This window comes from Stenella coeruleoalba (genome assembly GCF_951394435.1).
Source record: "Stenella coeruleoalba genome assembly, chromosome: 3".
Classification (NCBI taxonomy): domain Eukaryota; kingdom Metazoa; phylum Chordata; class Mammalia; order Artiodactyla; family Delphinidae; genus Stenella; species Stenella coeruleoalba.
Window position 1 is genome coordinate 169903613 of NC_137148.1, and position 16451 is coordinate 169920063.

General features: G+C 50.3%; 1 protein-coding gene across 1 annotated transcript; it reads left to right on the forward strand.

Annotated features, from left to right (window-relative positions):
- Positions 1-12998: 12998 nt before the first annotated feature.
- On the forward strand, positions 12999-15917 carry TINCR (TINCR ubiquitin domain containing; the record flags this gene model as incomplete). The annotated part of the gene is made up of 2 exons (XM_079916959.1): positions 12999-13324; positions 15769-15917. 2 exons carry the CDS (start codon positions 12999-13001, stop codon positions 15770-15772), a joined length of 330 nt encoding a protein of 109 aa, XP_079773085.1. The 3' UTR covers positions 15773-15917.
- Positions 15918-16451: the final 534 nt, after the last annotated feature.

Below are 16451 nucleotides of genomic sequence, written 5' to 3' on the forward strand. Positions count from 1 at the left end.
TTTGGCATCCCTTGACTTGTACATCCATCACCCCGTCTCTACCTCCTTCACCCAGCCTTCTCCCTGTGTGTGTGTCTGCGTCTGAATTTCAGACTGGATTTAGGGCCCACCCTACTGACCTCATTTGAACTTGATTACCTCTGTACCGGCCTTGTCTTCAAATACAGTCACATCCCAAGGTCCTGGGGGCCAGGACCTCAACATGTGAATTTGGAGGGGGACACAGTTTACAGTTTTCATACATACAGATTTTTCAGGAGTGCAACTTCTGGATAAATTGAGGGAAAACGGCTTGTCATTTAGTCCAGAACCTTACCAAGAGTTGTTCACCGTTTCTGTGAACAGACCTGCGGGGTCTAAACACCTCCCCTGCTGCTTCTGTCTGAGATTAAACGTCTGAATAGACCCATGCGTCTGAGCACTTCATCTTGTACATGATATAACCGGGGCTTGTGCCCCAGCGTTGACAGGCTAAATTAGACAGCACTTATCAGACATTATTTTCTTTTTATTTCTTCTGCTTGTATCTGATAGAGCGTCATATGGTTGGGTTGCTGGTTGTTTTGTTTTTTTTAAACTGTCATTAGGTTATATTCAGATTTTTATTTCAGGAGAGAAAAGGGAGGTGGAAGGAAAGATTTGTTATAAAAAGTATCTGCTAATGGACACTTGGGTGGTTTCCACCTTTTGGCTCCTACGAATCATGCTGCTATAAAGACAAGTTTGCCTGTAGGTCTTTGCACAGCTCTTTTCTATCCTCCTGGGTGTATACCTGGGAGTGAAATTCCTGGCTTATATGGTAATTCTATGTTTAACTTTTGAGGAACCACCAGGCTGTTTCCCACAGCGGCTGCCCCATCTTACATTCCCACCAGCCCTGCACGAGGGTTCCAAGTGTCTCTACATCTTCACCAACACTTGTCTTCTGGGTGTGTTTGTTTTCTTATATAATAGCCATCCTAATGGGTGTGTAGTAGTATGGATAAACAAATTGTGGTCCAACCACACAGTGGAATATTAGCCTTCAAAAGGAAGGAGGTTCTGACACCTGCTACAACAGGGATGAACCTTGACATGGTGCTCAGTGAGAGAAGCCAGAAACAAGGACAAATACTGATTCCATTCATAGGAGGTCCCTAGAGGAGTCCCATCCATAGAGACAGCAGGTAGATAGTGGGGGCTGGGGGAGGGGATGGGGAGTCAGTGTTCAATGGGGACAGAGTTTCAGTTTGGGGAGATGAGAAAGTTCTGGAGATGATGGTGGGGATGGTTGCACAACAATGTGAATGTGCTTAATGCCACTGAGTTGTGCACTTAAAAATGGTTAAGATGATAAATTTTCTAAAAAATGTTGTTGAAGTATAGTTGACTTACAATACTGTGTTAATTTCTGCTGTACAGCAAAGTGATTCAGTTATGTATATTCCTTTTCATAGTCTTTTCCATTATGGTTTGCCACAGGATATTGAGTATAGTCCCTGTACTATACAGTAGGACCTTGATGTTTATCCATCCTATATATAATAGTTTCCATCTGCTAACCCCAACTCCCAGCCCACCCCTCCTCCCCTTGGCAACCACAAGTCTGTTCTCTCTGTCTGTGAGTCTGTTTCTGTTTCGCAGATAGGTTCAGGTGTGGCATATTTTAGATTCCACATATAAGCGATATCATATATTTGTCTTTCTTTTTCTGACTTACTTCACTTAGTGTGATAGTCGCTAGGTCCATCCGTGTTGTTGCTGCAGATGGCATTATTTCATTCTTTTTTATGGTTGAGTAATACTCCTTTGTGTATATATGTACCACATCTTCTTTATCCATTCATCTGTCAATGGGCATTTGGGTAGTTTCCATGTCTTGGCTATTGTGAATTGTGCTGCTGTGAACGAATGTAGGGGTGCATGTATAAGATGGCAAATTTTTGTGTTACGTGTATTTTGCCACAATTTTAAAAAATGTTTTAAAGGTTGAGGTGGGGGCTGTTCGGTGTCATAGGAGTGAGAGCCACTGGAGTAGCCTCGGGTGATGGCTTGGAATCCAACCTACCTATCTGCCCATGGGGAGTTAATAGTTCCTCCCTGCTTTGGCTTCCTTAACTGGAAATATGATAGTATTTACCATAGAGGGTCTTTGCAAAGATTAAATTAGCTGATATACATAAAAAAGCTCAGAATTGCTCCTGGCATACAGTAAGTGCTCAATACGTGTTGGCAGGCCCTGGGAGGCCTGCAGGAAGAGGGCCTAGGGTGCTCGTGCTTTCTGGGAGACCTGTAAGATGTTTTGAGGCCTGGGGAGGAAGAGCTAAGAAACGATAGGCTCCAAAAATACAAAGAGAAAACTGCAACATCAGAATGAATACCTTATCAAATGTCTCCACATTTACAAAAAATGTGTCAGCTTCGTCAACTGCTAAATTTTGTATTCATAAAGATTTCATTACATTTCAAAACAGTTCCTAGGTTAAATTTTCTCACTGTGCAGGAATTCCCAAGCCTGCATGGTGATTGCCAGTCTCAAATTGCATGCGTTAACTCTTAGTTAAATAATTTCAAATGCAAGAGTCTAAAAAGACTTTCGAGTTTTTTAAAGTACAGCCACAAAGTTGTCAGTTCGTGGGGATGTGGTGCTTTTTAACTGGTTTGCAGGTTGAGGGACGGGGTCTCTACTGAGTTCTCCCAGTGCTGCCCCGCCCCCATCCTCCAGAGGTTAGACCATCCCTACTTCGGTCACACGGTTCATAGGATCAAAAAACCAGAAAATCAAGACCTGGTTGGTTAATACACCTGGAATGTGGGAGACACATAGTAAATGCTTATCGAATCTATGGGAAGGAGAAAGAGAGAAAGAACACAAAAATTCTGTATCTTCAAGTTTTCAGAACACTTTATTCCTCGTCTGGCCTGTTGGGTCTTACAGGGCCTGGCAGAAAATTCCCCTAGTTTAGAATGTCTGACGGGACACCAAATCTTGTAGTGCCTTCAGTAAACACCAGGTGGCAGATGATCCCTGCTGAGATTGAGAGGGAGCGCTGCAAAAGCTGGGACGTGTGCAGTAGTAAGGCTGCTGTTCCTGAGGAAGGACAAAGGAACACCTCTAGCAAGAGTCACTTGAGGGTGGAGGGAGGTGCTTGTTTATTTTTAATTTTTAAAAAAATTTTTGGCCATGCCACGCAGCTTACAGGATCTTAGTTCCCTGACCAGGGATTGAACCCGGGCCCTGGCAGTGAAAGTGCTGAGTCCTAACCACTGGACCACCAGGGAATTCCCCAGGAGGTCCTTGTTTAAAATTCAGGTTCCCAGGCCCCAAATTCTGATCTACTGATCTGATTCAGGCCCTCCCTCCAGTCACTCCTGGGATGCTGACTGTTGAGAAGAGGTTTCCAGGGGGTCTTCACCGCGGCCCTGTCAGGGAGGCCCCCATGCGGGCCAGGTGATTTATGTGAGATCAAGCCAGGCTGGAGAATAAATAATCCCAGCTCAGCCCTTCGCCACCTGGATGACGTTGAGCCAGTTACTTTGAACACCTGAGTTTTCTCATTGTAAAATGGGCAGGGGGATTTCTGAGGACACAAGGAGATGATGCATTTAAAGTGCTTTGCGGGACTTCCCTCGTGGTCCAGTGGTTAAGACTCCGTGCTTCACTGCAGGGGGCACGGGTTCGATCCCTGGTCAGGGAACTAAGACCCCACACGCTGCGAGACATGGCCAGCAAATAAATAAAATTTAAATTGCTTTGTACAGTACCCAGCATCTAGTGGGTGCTTAGCCAATGATTGTGGTTGCAGTTCATTCTCCTAGAAGAGCCAGGTATAAACTGGGGCCTTCCGCCTCCTTGCAGACTTGGGGAAGGGGTCGGATCGGCTCCCATTCCCACCACAGATGTGATCTATAATGTTGCATTAACAGTTTTTCAAACAAGAGGCGCTGTTTGGGCCTCTGCAAAGCTGCACGCTGCGGGGTTAAGTGCCAGCAGCCACTGATGGTGCCTCGCAGCTGCTTCCAATCCTGCAGTCAGACCCACCTCGTGCCAACCAGCCGTGAAACTGCCGGGCGCCCCACATACTCAGCCACAGAAACCTCACATTGGCCCCCCGTGGGGAGGCTCGTAAAACGCACTGAAGCTTCCTCTGCTTGGATGCTGCCAGCCGTGGTGGACCAAATATTTACAGACTCGGCTGAAATGAGACCCAGCAGGGCAGGTTTCACAGGTGGCCCAGAAAAAGTCCCCTCACCCCCTGTCCTTGGGAAAACAGGGCACAGAGTGACAAGCAGCCCATTAGGCCAAGGCCCACACCCCCAGCAAGGCAAGATGGGAGAGCTGGGCTCGAGAGAGCTTATCTGTTTAGAGCCAAAGGCATTTCCTGTGTGTCGGGTTCTGTGCCAGGGACACAGCAGTGACCATGACTGAGACAGAGCTGCTCTTTGGAGCCCAAGGGAGGGTTTCAAGCAGGAGGTGGAGTGCGCCTGGCTTCCTGAAGGAGGTGACTGGAAGGGCATTCCAGGAGAGGGAACAGAATGTGCAGGAGCCCCCAGGAAGGAACAGGTGCAGCACCTTGGAGGAACTCAGCAAGCAGGAATGGGGGTGACTTGGGGTCAGAGTAGTCTCCAAAGTCCTGGGCAGGTCAGGGATCAGGCCACTAGCCCACAGGCCATGGCATGTTTCAGCAGGGTTCAAGGGTGTCCATCACTGTCTCTCCCTGGGCCCTTCCTTGCTTGGGGGTCCAAATATTCACTGTCCCTGCCCCCCACCCCCCCATGCAACCAGCACTTTCTGCCTCGGGGGAGCCCGCAGCCGCCAGCCCTGTGGAAGGTGAGCTCATGGCCAGGTTGTCTGGACAAAGATAACAGCAGGGGAAGCCCGTGCAGCCTGCAGGCATGGGGTCCCCTCCACAAGGACCAGAATATAGGAAGTAGGAGCAGGCAGGCTACAAAGCTGATGAAGTTGGTCATCACTCTCCACCTGGACTGAGTCATGAATGGCAGGAAGTGCCAAGATGCCATGGGGGGACAGGGCACAGGGGATGTCGCTAATGGGGGGGGTAGCTCAGCTATAGACGAAGAGGTGGGGGGAAGGGTGGGAGAGAGGGAGACAAAGAGATGGAGAGATACAAAAGAAACAGCTGTAGAGACACAGACACAGAAGGAAAAAGAGGCAGCAACGCACAGAGAAGAGACAGAGACTGAAACACAGAGAAATAGAGACACACAGACTCAGAGAGAGATAAAGCTGACGCGGATGGATACCTCGGGACCCACAGACCCGCAGAGATGTTGAGCCACGGGGGCTGCTATGCCCCCTGTGCCCACCGGGTGGCGCCAGAGAGCCACACGCTGCACCGCAGCCGTCCCTGCCTGGCGCTTCCTGCAGCCCGAGTCCCTTTCTCTCTGCCTGCGGTTCCTCTATTGCTCCACTGCCGCCTTAGCGGGAGGCCCTGGACCCCAGAGTGGAGACGGAGGTGGAGGTTGGAATAGGGGCTTCCGCAGGGATCGAGGGTGTCCACAGCCCCCATAACCTGGACACCCCCCGCCAAGGCTCTGTGCGTGTCTCCTGTGTGTATCTGTGTTTGTCCTGGAGTGTGTTTGCATTGGTCTTGTGTGTGTGTGTGTGTGTGTGTGTGTGTGTGTGTGTGTGTGTGTGTGTGTGTGTCGGGGTGTGTATCTAGACGGTCTCTGTGTGTGTCTTGTTTTGTCTCAAGGTGTGTGTGGTGTTTGTGTGTGTGTGTGTGAGGGGCTGTGGGCGTCTCTGTGTGTCTGGTATCTCCATGCCCCCAGAAACCTGACACTCTCTTCTCCTCTCACCTTCCCTGGCAGCTCTGCACGGAGTCACCCAAAAAATTTGAGAACCAAAACATTTATGGAGACTTACTGGTGTCCAGAGTCTCTACTGGGATGCCAGAGGAAGTGCTCCCTGGAACGACAAGGATGGGTGTTCATGGAGCTGACTGAGCAAAATTTAGTTTCTGCTAAACCCAAGCACCTACTTTGTGCTACTTTCATGCTGTGGACTCAGTTTCCTCATCTGTGAAATGAGCCTGAAATTAATACCAGCCTCATAGCATTGCTGTGAAGTGATTAAGTGAGTTGAGGAGATATCAGACACACAGAGACGCCCACAGCCCCTCACACACACACAAACACCACACACACCTTGAGAAAAAACAAGACACACACAGAGACCAGCTAGATACACACCCCAAGACACACACACACACACACACGACCAATGCAAACACTGCCTGGCACACAGCCTACGGACTTAGTAAGTATCAGAAATCATCTCTTTTGATCCTTTTAACTACAAACACATCCATTAACCCATGGGTCAGTGGGAGCCCCTGAGAACTCTCCACTCACCACTAGGGATCTGAGGGTTGTCTTAAAGACCCAAAATAAGTGGATACTCAGATTATCTGCCTCCACACAAACTTCCCTTTTGGTCTAGTCCACTGGTTCTCAAACTTCACTGTACAGAAAAATGAGAAGATTAGATCATGCTGGGTATATAAATCAAAGCCAGTTGCTGTCCCATACACCAGGGACTCAGCAGTGAACAAAACAGACAAGGATGCCTGCCTTAGCGGACTTTGTGTTCTAGTGGGAAAAACATAATAAATGAAGTTCATTTGTCACTCAACAATGGTGAGTCATGATAATTAGTTACTATCCATCAATTTGCTTTCGATAATTTTGCCATCTTACCTTCCAGAAAGATAGTACTAACTTACACAGTAACAGAGGTGAATGTCAATTGCCTTGTAGCCTCACAGAATCTAATATGATCAGATATCTTTTTTGACTATTATAGTGAGAATTCTAGAGTGGTTAAACACATTTTCATGTAAAAGTCTTCGTCTTTTTTTTGTTTCACTTTTTTTTTTTTTACAATGTCCCATCTATGTCTTTTGTGTGTTCAAAATGGCATCCATGTTCTTTGCATGTCTCTATTCTTATTTATTTCTCACAACTCTTTATATATGAAGGATGCCACTTTAAAAATGTTAGTGGCAAATAGCCTTTGTTTCTAATAGAGCTAAACTGGAATAACACAATTTATCAACAGGGACCACCAAGAATCCTCATTTGTCAGACATCCTAGCAGTGAATTCCTTATGAAAACCCAGTGGAGGGGGACAGATGGGTCCAAGAAATAGTAGCTAGGAAGAGAGCATTTTGACCTGAGACAAAGCCCTTCTCAGATCCTTAGCTGAGAAAATGTATCCATCTTCTGAACTGGATTCAGCACTGTCAGGGACAATTCTTTTTTTTTTTTTTTTTTTTTTGGCTGCACAGAGCAACATGTGGAACTTCCCTGACCAGGGATCGAACCTATGTCCCCTGCACTGGAAGCACAGAGTCTTAACCACTGGACCACCAGGGAAGTCCTGTTAGGGACATTTCTAACATATAAATTAGATTATGCCACTCTCTTGCTTCAAACACTCCCATGGCTCCTCATTGCCTTTAGACGGAAATCCAATCTCCTCTCCACACCCTTCCCAAAGCCACCCCCAAGCACCACATTTTCCTTTTTGCACCACCTCCAGATAGAGAGGCACCCTGAGCCTTTCCATTAACTCACTCCTGCCATGTTCCAGGAGCTCTACCTTCAGGTGTGGCTTTGGGAAAGTGATTTCCCTCTCCAAGACTCAGTGTTGTCATCTGAGAAATGGGATAACAAGTACAGACCTCATAGGATTGGTGGCAGGGACCCCATGGGATAACTATTTGTAAAGCTTGATGGGATGTCCATTCGCTTTTTCCAAAGCCTTTTCAGCTTCTCCCTGGGAGGTGGGGGACCTTGGCAAACAGATGCTCCTGGAACTCACTTTCTTGATCTTAAAAGAAGGATATAAAGTTAGTACCATCACTGTCTAGGGAAAGCAAACTCACTCAAGGAGTGAGTTGGACCTAGGGTTATAGGGAATTCACATCCCTATAATCCCTGGAGGGTCCACAGATGCCACTTGGATTGGGGGCCCAATGGAACGTCTTTTAAAAAAAATTTTTTTATTGATGTATAGTTGATTTACAATGTTGTGTTAATTTCTGCTGTACAGCAAAGTGACTCACTTATATGCATATATACATTCTTCTTTATATTCTTTTCCATTATGGTTTATCCCAGGATATTGAACATAATTCCCTGTGCTATTCAGTAGGACCTTGTTGTTTATCCATTCTATATAGAATAGTTTGCATCTGCTAACCCCAAACTCCTAATCCATCCCTCCCCCATCCCCCCACCCCTTGCCAACCACAAGTCTGTTCCCTATGTCTGTGAGTCAGTTTCTGTTTCGTAGACAGCTTCATCTGTGGCATGTTTTAGATTCCACATACAAGTGATGTCATATGGTATTTGTCTTTCTCTGTCTGACTTACTTCACTTAGTAGGATCATTTCTAGTTGCATCCATGTTGCTGCAAATGGCATTATTTCATTCTTTTTTTTTTTTTAATGGCTGAGTAGTATTGCACTGTATCCAGTGGAGCTCCTTATATGGAAAAACTCATTCACAAGTTCTTCTTGTAAACATTATGTGGGCCTCCAGCCCCAGAAAAAAATAAACAAAAACCAAAAACACATTCAGCCCCTGGGCTTCCAGTTTGAGAGACCTCTGATCCAAGGGGACAAGTCTAGGTAAGAAGCCTGTGTCACAAGAGGCTCCTTGGGATTCGAGAATCTGGCAATGCCAAATTCAGTGGGTATGTCACAGATAGGGGCAAGTTAGCACAGCGCCGACCCTCCCTTCCTATCTGCCTGCAGTATTGGTGGGATGCAGGCCCCCATCCACACATATGCCTTCTGCCTCTGACGATACATGCATTCTCTTCCCTGCAAGACAGCCAGAAGTGATGTGTTGAATACCATTCAGGACCCCTGCTCTAGGATTCTTTTTTTTTTTTTTTTTGGCCATGCTGCATGGCTTGGGGGATCTTAGTTCCCTGATCAGGGATCGAACCTGGGCCCCGACAGTAAAGGTGCTGAGTCCTAACCACTGGACCACCATGGAATTCCCTCTAGGATTCTCAAATGTTCGGGAGGAGGGGAGACTGTTTTGAGGATCTAGAATGCCGGGCACTCCAAGATTCTGGGAGTCCATGATTTTGGAGATCCCATGATTCTGAGCCTCCCAGGTCCCAGAACTCAGGGATTCACCGAGCTTGTCACTGCCCGCTTGGGTCCTCCATAATCGCCCGTGACAGATAATACAGTGTCTCGAGGCAGAAACCAGGATCCCTCTAATCCGGCGGCCTAGGCAGAGGGCCTACTGCCCGGAGCCACCTGGCTTTTCCTAACGGCTTCATGAGAAAGTCAGAATTAATTGGAACTGGCACCCCGCACTCACAGAGCTCAGCGCGGCTAGCTTGGCCTCCATATGTTAAAGCCGAGCGTCTCTGGGTCTTGCTCTGACCTGTTCTAAACACCAGCAGGTGTGTTACCTGAAACCTGGAGCTTAGCCTGACAAGGGAGGTGGCTGGGACCGTGGTGACCCAGTGCCACAGGTAGAGCCAGCCGGCCCACTCTCCCTGACACAGTGTACACCAGCCTGGGCCCTCATTCTGTCCCTCGTCTGGGCCTCAGTTTCCCTCCTCTGTTCAGTGAGATCAGCCTCAGGTTTCCTTGTGGATTACATGTAAATTGCTCAGCGTGTGTGTTGTACTGTAATCCATCCTTGGGCACCTGGGTAGAGTCCCAGAAGGGATATAGCGACTTCTCATTTCAATAGCTATTATCAGAGAGATTATGCCATTTCACACTCCAAACCCCAATGCATAATATTGCTCTTTTCCCCAAACCCCAGCAACATGGTGAATTATCAAACTTTTTCATCCTTAGCAACCTGGTAGATTTTTTAAAAGTATTTCATGGTAGTTTTATTTTATATTGACCTTACCATGCGTGAGAATGAACTCCCTTTCATATGCTTGGAAGACATTTGTATTTCCTTTTCAGAAACTGTTCATGTCCTTTGCCTCTTTTTCTATTGAATTGTTGGCCCTTATTGATACCTGGAAGATTTTTACATATTAAGGAAATCAGTCTTTTGTCTATCATGTCTTGGAAAAGTTTTCCTTTGTTGATTGACCTTCTAGTATTTGTGTGTGTGTGTGTATAGGAATTTTACATTTGTATGTAGTCAGTTATTAATCTTTTTTAAAATATTTATTTATTTATTTATTTATTTTTGGCTGCGTTGGGTCTTCGTTGCTGTGTGTGGGCTTTCTCTGGTTGCGGCGAGCGGGGGCTACTCTTCATTGCGGTGCACAGGCTTCTCATTGTGGTGGCTTCTCTTGTTCCGGAGCACGGGCTCTAGGCGCACGGGCTTCAGTAGTTGTGGCACACGGGCTCAGTAGTTGTGGTGCATGGGCTTTGTTGCTCCGCATCATGTGGGATCTTCCTGGACCAGGGCTCAAACCCGTGTCCCCTGCATTGGCAGGCGGATTCTTAACCACTGCGCCACCAGGGATGTCCTGTGGTCAGTTATTAATCTTTTTTAAAAAATTTATTTATTTTATTTATTTATTTTTGGCTGTGTTGGGTCTTTGTTGCTGCGCGTGGGCTTTCTCTAGTTGTGGTGAGCGGGGGCTACTCTTTGTTGTGGTGTGCGGGCTTCTCATTGCCATGGCTTCTCTTGTTGCAGAGCACGGGCTCTAGGCGCACAGGCTTCAGTAGTTGTGGCTCGCAAGCTCTAGAGCTCAGGCTTAGTAGTTGTGGCGCATGGGCTTAGTTGCTCCACGGCATGTGGGATCTTCCCGGACCAGGGCTCGAACCTGTGTCCTCTGCATTGGCAGGCGGATTCTTAACTACTGCGCCACGAGGGAAGTCCTGTAGTCAGTTATTAATCTTTTAAATCATTAAAGGTGTCATGTCATGCTTCAACACACTGGGATTATTATTATTTTTAACTTGCACATTTTCTTCTAGTAGTTTAATAGTTTCTCTGTCTCTCTTTTTTTTTTTTGCTTGGTTGGTGGGTGATCCATCTGAAATTAATTTTGCTCTTAGCTACCTTTAAAATCTCCATCTGAAATCTGATGGTTGTCTAAAAAGCTGTGTAGTAAGTGGACAAGAGCATGATGACTGAAACCAGGTGGCTAGGCTTCAAATCCTGGCTCTGCCATTTTTCACTGTGTATCCTCAGGGAAGTCACTCTCTCTGAGCCTCACATTACTCATCTGTAAAATGGGAGATAATAGTGTCATGTGAGAATTAAAGGAAGCTTTTATTATTATTTTTTTAAATCATGTACCTAGAAGGCCATCTGGCACTTAGCCCATGTTTTTTTTTTCTGCTTGCTATTTTTGTTTTTATTTGCTTTTCAATTGCACTTGACTCTCAGCGTAGCCAATTAGCCAGCGACTATGCTTCAGGAACATTTCTAGGTGCTTATGTGCAGTAATTTACTCTCATAACAACCCCATTGGACAGATGGTAATATCGAGGCCCAGGGAGGTTAAGTTCCTTCCTGAGGAACTTCCAAGGGTCAGGGTTGGCATTAGAGCCCTTGATTTGCCCACTGCCCTGTTCTGGCCTCAGCCTCCCTCCCCCACTCTTGGCCACTCCTGGAGGAGGAGTTCCCACTGGGCTCCATCGTAACTAGCTTCTAAGTACAGACTAAATCTCTGAGGTCAAGTCAACATTCTGGATACCCAGAACTGGTCAGTCCTGTCCTGGTAGGTATGGCTGTGGAGAGGGGTAGGCAGCAGTCAAGGAAGGCTTTCAGGAAGAGGGTCCTTAGATAAGTAAGACTGGAGAGGCTGGCGGGGCCTGAGAAAGGGGTTGCAAGGGGGAAGGGAGGACAGCATGGAAGCCTCCCCTGACTGTCACTGACCACAAGCCTTGACTCTTGCTTCTCCCCACTAGGCACACAGTGAACTATATAGTTGTTGATCATGGGCAGTTGGTGGGAGTGTTGAACTTCTACTCAACTGTCAAAGCCCCAGGGCTCCAATGCCTACTCATCTGGAAAGCCATCTCCCCACTACTGGCCTTTCCCAGCCTGGGGTCTCTCCTACTACTCAAACCCTGACCACATAGGACTGGGAGTGTCTGTGTCCAGCTCTGTGTCCTTCACCCTCAACTGGGTGACCGTTGAGGGCAGGGCCCTAGGTTGGGATTTCTCTGGTGCCCAGCATCGCCCAGCCCAGCCCGGACACAGAATAAGTACTGGTTGAGTAAGTCTTGAAGGAAATAAGGGAGTAAATGAGAGTCAAATATGTGAGTGACGAATACAAACCACAGGCACTTCCTTCCAGGGCTCCCACCTCCCTTGGGATAAAAGGCCAGGTCCTCCCTGTGGCCCACAAGGTCCTACATGACCTGCCCCATCCCCTCCCTGACCCCCCCCTCCTCCCTGTCTCCCCCTCACTCACTCTGCTCCAGCCACACAGGCCTCCTCGCTGTTCCTCCAACAGGCAGGCTCTGTCCTGCCCCAGGACCTTTGCACAGGCTGTTCCCATCTTAGCCTGCAGTAAGTACTCTTGATCATGACTCTTTGCGTGGTTGGCTCATTCCTCCTTCAGATCTCCATACAAATGCCACCTCCACAGAGAGGCCTCCCTTGACCTTGATCCCTAAAATAGCCGGCCAGTCTCGAGCTCTCTTCCTCTTCTGGTCCCTCCCTGGCACTTCCCACGATCGGATGCACTGTGCATTTGCATATTTATCTTTATGATGCGGCTCCTTTTCATGCGTTTTGTCCCGGGTCACCCGGGGCGCCACCATCCGCCTGGCTCGCAGTAGGCACTTAATACAGGTCGACGTAAACTAAGGGGCGTCTGCGGGTGGGGGCTAGGGGCCCGCAGATCCACCCGCCGCGCCCCGCCCTCGTGGGGCCTCCAGTCTGCGAGCTGGGCGTGCCCGGGCAGGCTGGGCGCGGGCGCGGGCGCGGGCGCGGCGGGAGCGGGCGGCCGGGCCGGTTGGGCGGGTGCGGAGGGCGCGCGGGGCCCGGACCGGGTCCGCGGGCCCGGGCCGGGTCCGAGTGTCCGGCGGGGACCATGGAGGGGCTGCGGCGGGGCCTGTCGCGCTGGAAGCGCTACCACATCCAGGTGCACCTAGCGGACGAGGCGCTGCTGCTGCCGCTCACGGTGCGGCCGCGGGACACGCTCAGCGACCTGCGCGCCCAGCTCGTGGGCCAGGGCGTGAGCTCCTGGAAGCGCACCTTCTACTACAATGCGCGGCGGCTGGACGACCACCAGACAGTGCGCGACGTGCGCCTGCAGGACGGCTCGGTGCTGCTGCTCGTCAGCGACCCCAGGTGGCCGGGGGAGGGGACTGCGGGGCGACCTGGGTCGGGGGCCCTGTCTGGGGTCCCCGGTGAGGGGTGAGTCAAGGCTGGGGGGAGACGGCGGGGCACAGGAGGGCCTGGCTGGCGTCCCCGGTGGGGTGGGAGGTGGGTCAGGATGGGCGGGGCCTGGGGGGCACAGGAGGGCCTGGCTGGGGTCCTGGATGGGGAATGCGTGGGGGGAGACGGCGGGGCACAGGAGTGCCTGGCTGGCGTCCCCGGTGGATTGGGAAGTGGGTCAGGGACGGGGTGGGGGGGGGGAGGCCAGGAGGGCCTAGCTGGGGTCAGGGTGGAGTGCGTGGGATGGTTGCGGAAGGGTGGACTGGGGATCCTTCTCGTCCTTGTGGACTCCTTGGAGAGCGCCCGGCACTGAGAAAGGCCAGGAGCCTGGCTCGATTCCCCCTGCAGGCTTTCTTCTTTTCTCTCGGCTCTGTCTGCCTCTCTCCAGCCTCGCCGGTCTTTCTCACGATCTCTCTTTGTCTCCTGTCTCTCCCTCTCTCTGTGACACTGTCCCTGTTTATTTCCTTTCCTTCTTTCTGTCTCTGTCTCTATCTCTCTGTCTCTCTGCGTCTCTGCCCATTTCTGTCTCTGCTGTTTTTCTCTCTGTGTGTGTCTCTCTTCCTTTTCTGTCCATCCATCTCCCCCACTACCTCTGCCTTCCCCACAATCCCATCCTGACCCTTGCTGTCCACACTCTGACCTGGCCGTCTGGGGTTTCCAAAGAGGTCCCCTGGCCAAGATGACCCGAGAGGCGTGGGTCTCCCAACCCAAGGAGGGGTCTGCAGAGAAGGGCAGCTGGGCTGGGGGAACAGCACATGTGGAGCCCTGGGGCAGCTTTGGGAAATGGTGGAGGCTGGTGCTCGGAGAGATTGGCAGTGGATGGAGGCGCTGGGCCGGGGAGGGACTGGAGCTGTCTGTGTAACACTGGAGTTTATGGGGGTCATGCTCGCTGGGCCCCTAGAGGCTTGGTCCACCAAGTCTGGGTGACATTTTGAGAGTAGGAGCCTTAGATGCCAGTCCTGGAGGCTCAAGATGTGGTGGGAGGGCCTGCCTCTGCAGGCCCTCTCGAGGGAGGGTCTCACTTGGGGCTGGGAGAGGGTGTTCCTGGCAGTGGCCAAACAAAGTCTAGCAGCTGGACGATCCACAGACGTCTACACAGTCAATATTCAATATACAGTACGCATTTATTGGGTGCCTACTGTGTGCCGGGTCATGTGCTGGGCGGCACTGGAACCCAGCAGGGACCCAGACAGACCAGGCCTGCCCTCACGGAGCCCACAGTCAGTCCAGTGGAAGAGACAGACAAGGAACCAAATAAACATATGTTTGAATGTCAGGTTGTAGTAAGTGCTATGGAAAGATGCAGGGAGGTTGAGCGTGATGGAGGTGTTGCTACCCTATCAGCAGTGGCCAGGGGAGGTCTGTCGGAGAAGGTGACATTTCACAGTACAATGTGAAGGAGCTGATTAAACAAAGAGAACAAGAGTGGGCAGGAGGGTATTCCAGGAAGAGGAAACAGCCTGTGCAAAGGCCCTGAGGCAGCACCATGCCTGGTGTGTTGGAGGAACAGTGAGGAGGCCTGTGTGTCTGGAGCAGAGTGAGTGAGGGGGAGAGAGGGAGGAGGGGAGAGCAGGGAGGGGACGGGGCAGGTCGTGCAGGGCCTTGTGGGCCGTGGGGAAGACTTGGGCTTTTACCCTCAGGGAGGTGAGAGCCCTGGAGGGCTGTGGGCAGAGGAGGGGCAGGACCTGCCTCAGGTGCTCACAGGTGCCCTCTGGCTGATACAGGGAAGACAGACTGTGGAGGGGACGGGGAGGGCTAGGGGTGGGGATCGGGGGACCAGGGTGGAGGTCTAGTGATGGTGAGTGATGGTGGAGGCTGAACTAGGATAGAGTCAGCTCACTGTTCCTCCTACTCTCTAGGCATGGTCCTACCTCAGGGCCTTTGCACTGCTGTTCCTTCTTCCTGCAATGCTTTCCACTTCCCTTCCTCAGCTCCTTCAGGCTTTTGTTCAGATCCTACCTCCTCAGTGTAATCTTCCCTGACCACCTGTTTAAAATGGCATCCCACCAACACCATACCCTAACCCTGCTTTACCTTTCTCTATACTTCCTTGATTATTTTTACTAATATTTTACTAATTTTTTTTGCCCCATCTCCCCCACTAGACTGTAAGCTCTGTGAGGGCATTGTTGTCCATCCTATTCACTGCTGTTTCCCCAGTTCAGTGCCTGGCACATAGTAGGTGCTCAATAAATGTTCGTTGAATGTATGACCTCTGGAGGTGAAGAAGGGGATGCTCAGAACATTTTCCTGGAGCTCTAGTGTTTCCTGGAAGCAAGAGAGAGGGTCTCGTGGGTGGAGGCGAGTCTGGGCAGATGCAGCAATATGCATTGGCTGGACACCGAGCAGACCAGGAGGCTTTAAGTGCCAAGGTGAGGGCTGCACAGGCCTGCAACCTGTATCTTTCTGTCCCCCTCCTGCAGGTAATCTGTGTTGGAGGATGCGGAGCCATGACCGAGGGGACCAGAGGTGCTGGCTGAAGAAGCAAGCTGGGGGTGGTGGGGGACATCTCCCGGGAGCCTTGACCTCACTCTGGGTAAGTCACTCCAGTATTTGGGACACAGAAGGGACCTTAGAGATTGTGGAGACCACAGATGGGTAAACTGAGGCTCAGAGAGGAGAAGAGAATCATCTCTGATGACCATCACCCTTCTCCACACCCATATGCTTCTGGCCCCTGGGGCAGGGTCACTGGCCTTACCTTCTCACCTTTGAACTAACACATGGGCCTGAGTAATGCTGCCCTGAATTGCTGTGTGCCCTTGGGCAAATTGCTTCTCCTCTCTGGGCTCTGTTACCCCTTTTCCTTAACAATCAAAGAGTGGGCTTTGGTTGGCAGGTTTGGTTTAATTGCACTCTTTGCCTGCAATTTCTGCGACTGCCACCAGGTGGCTTCAAGTGCCAAGCTCCCCACAGGCTAAGGGCTATCCCTGCCCCTCCTGGAGGGCACCAGGGCCATCTCAAAGGAGGAGCTGGCTGCAGGTGTTTCTGTCCATGGGGCTGTTAGGGAAAAGGGAAGAAGGAAAAGTGGCCAGAGAGCTGGTGTTTCACCCTGCGAGGGGGCCTGGATTGAAGTTGTCTTATCCCCTCCCTCCTGCTGTTCTAA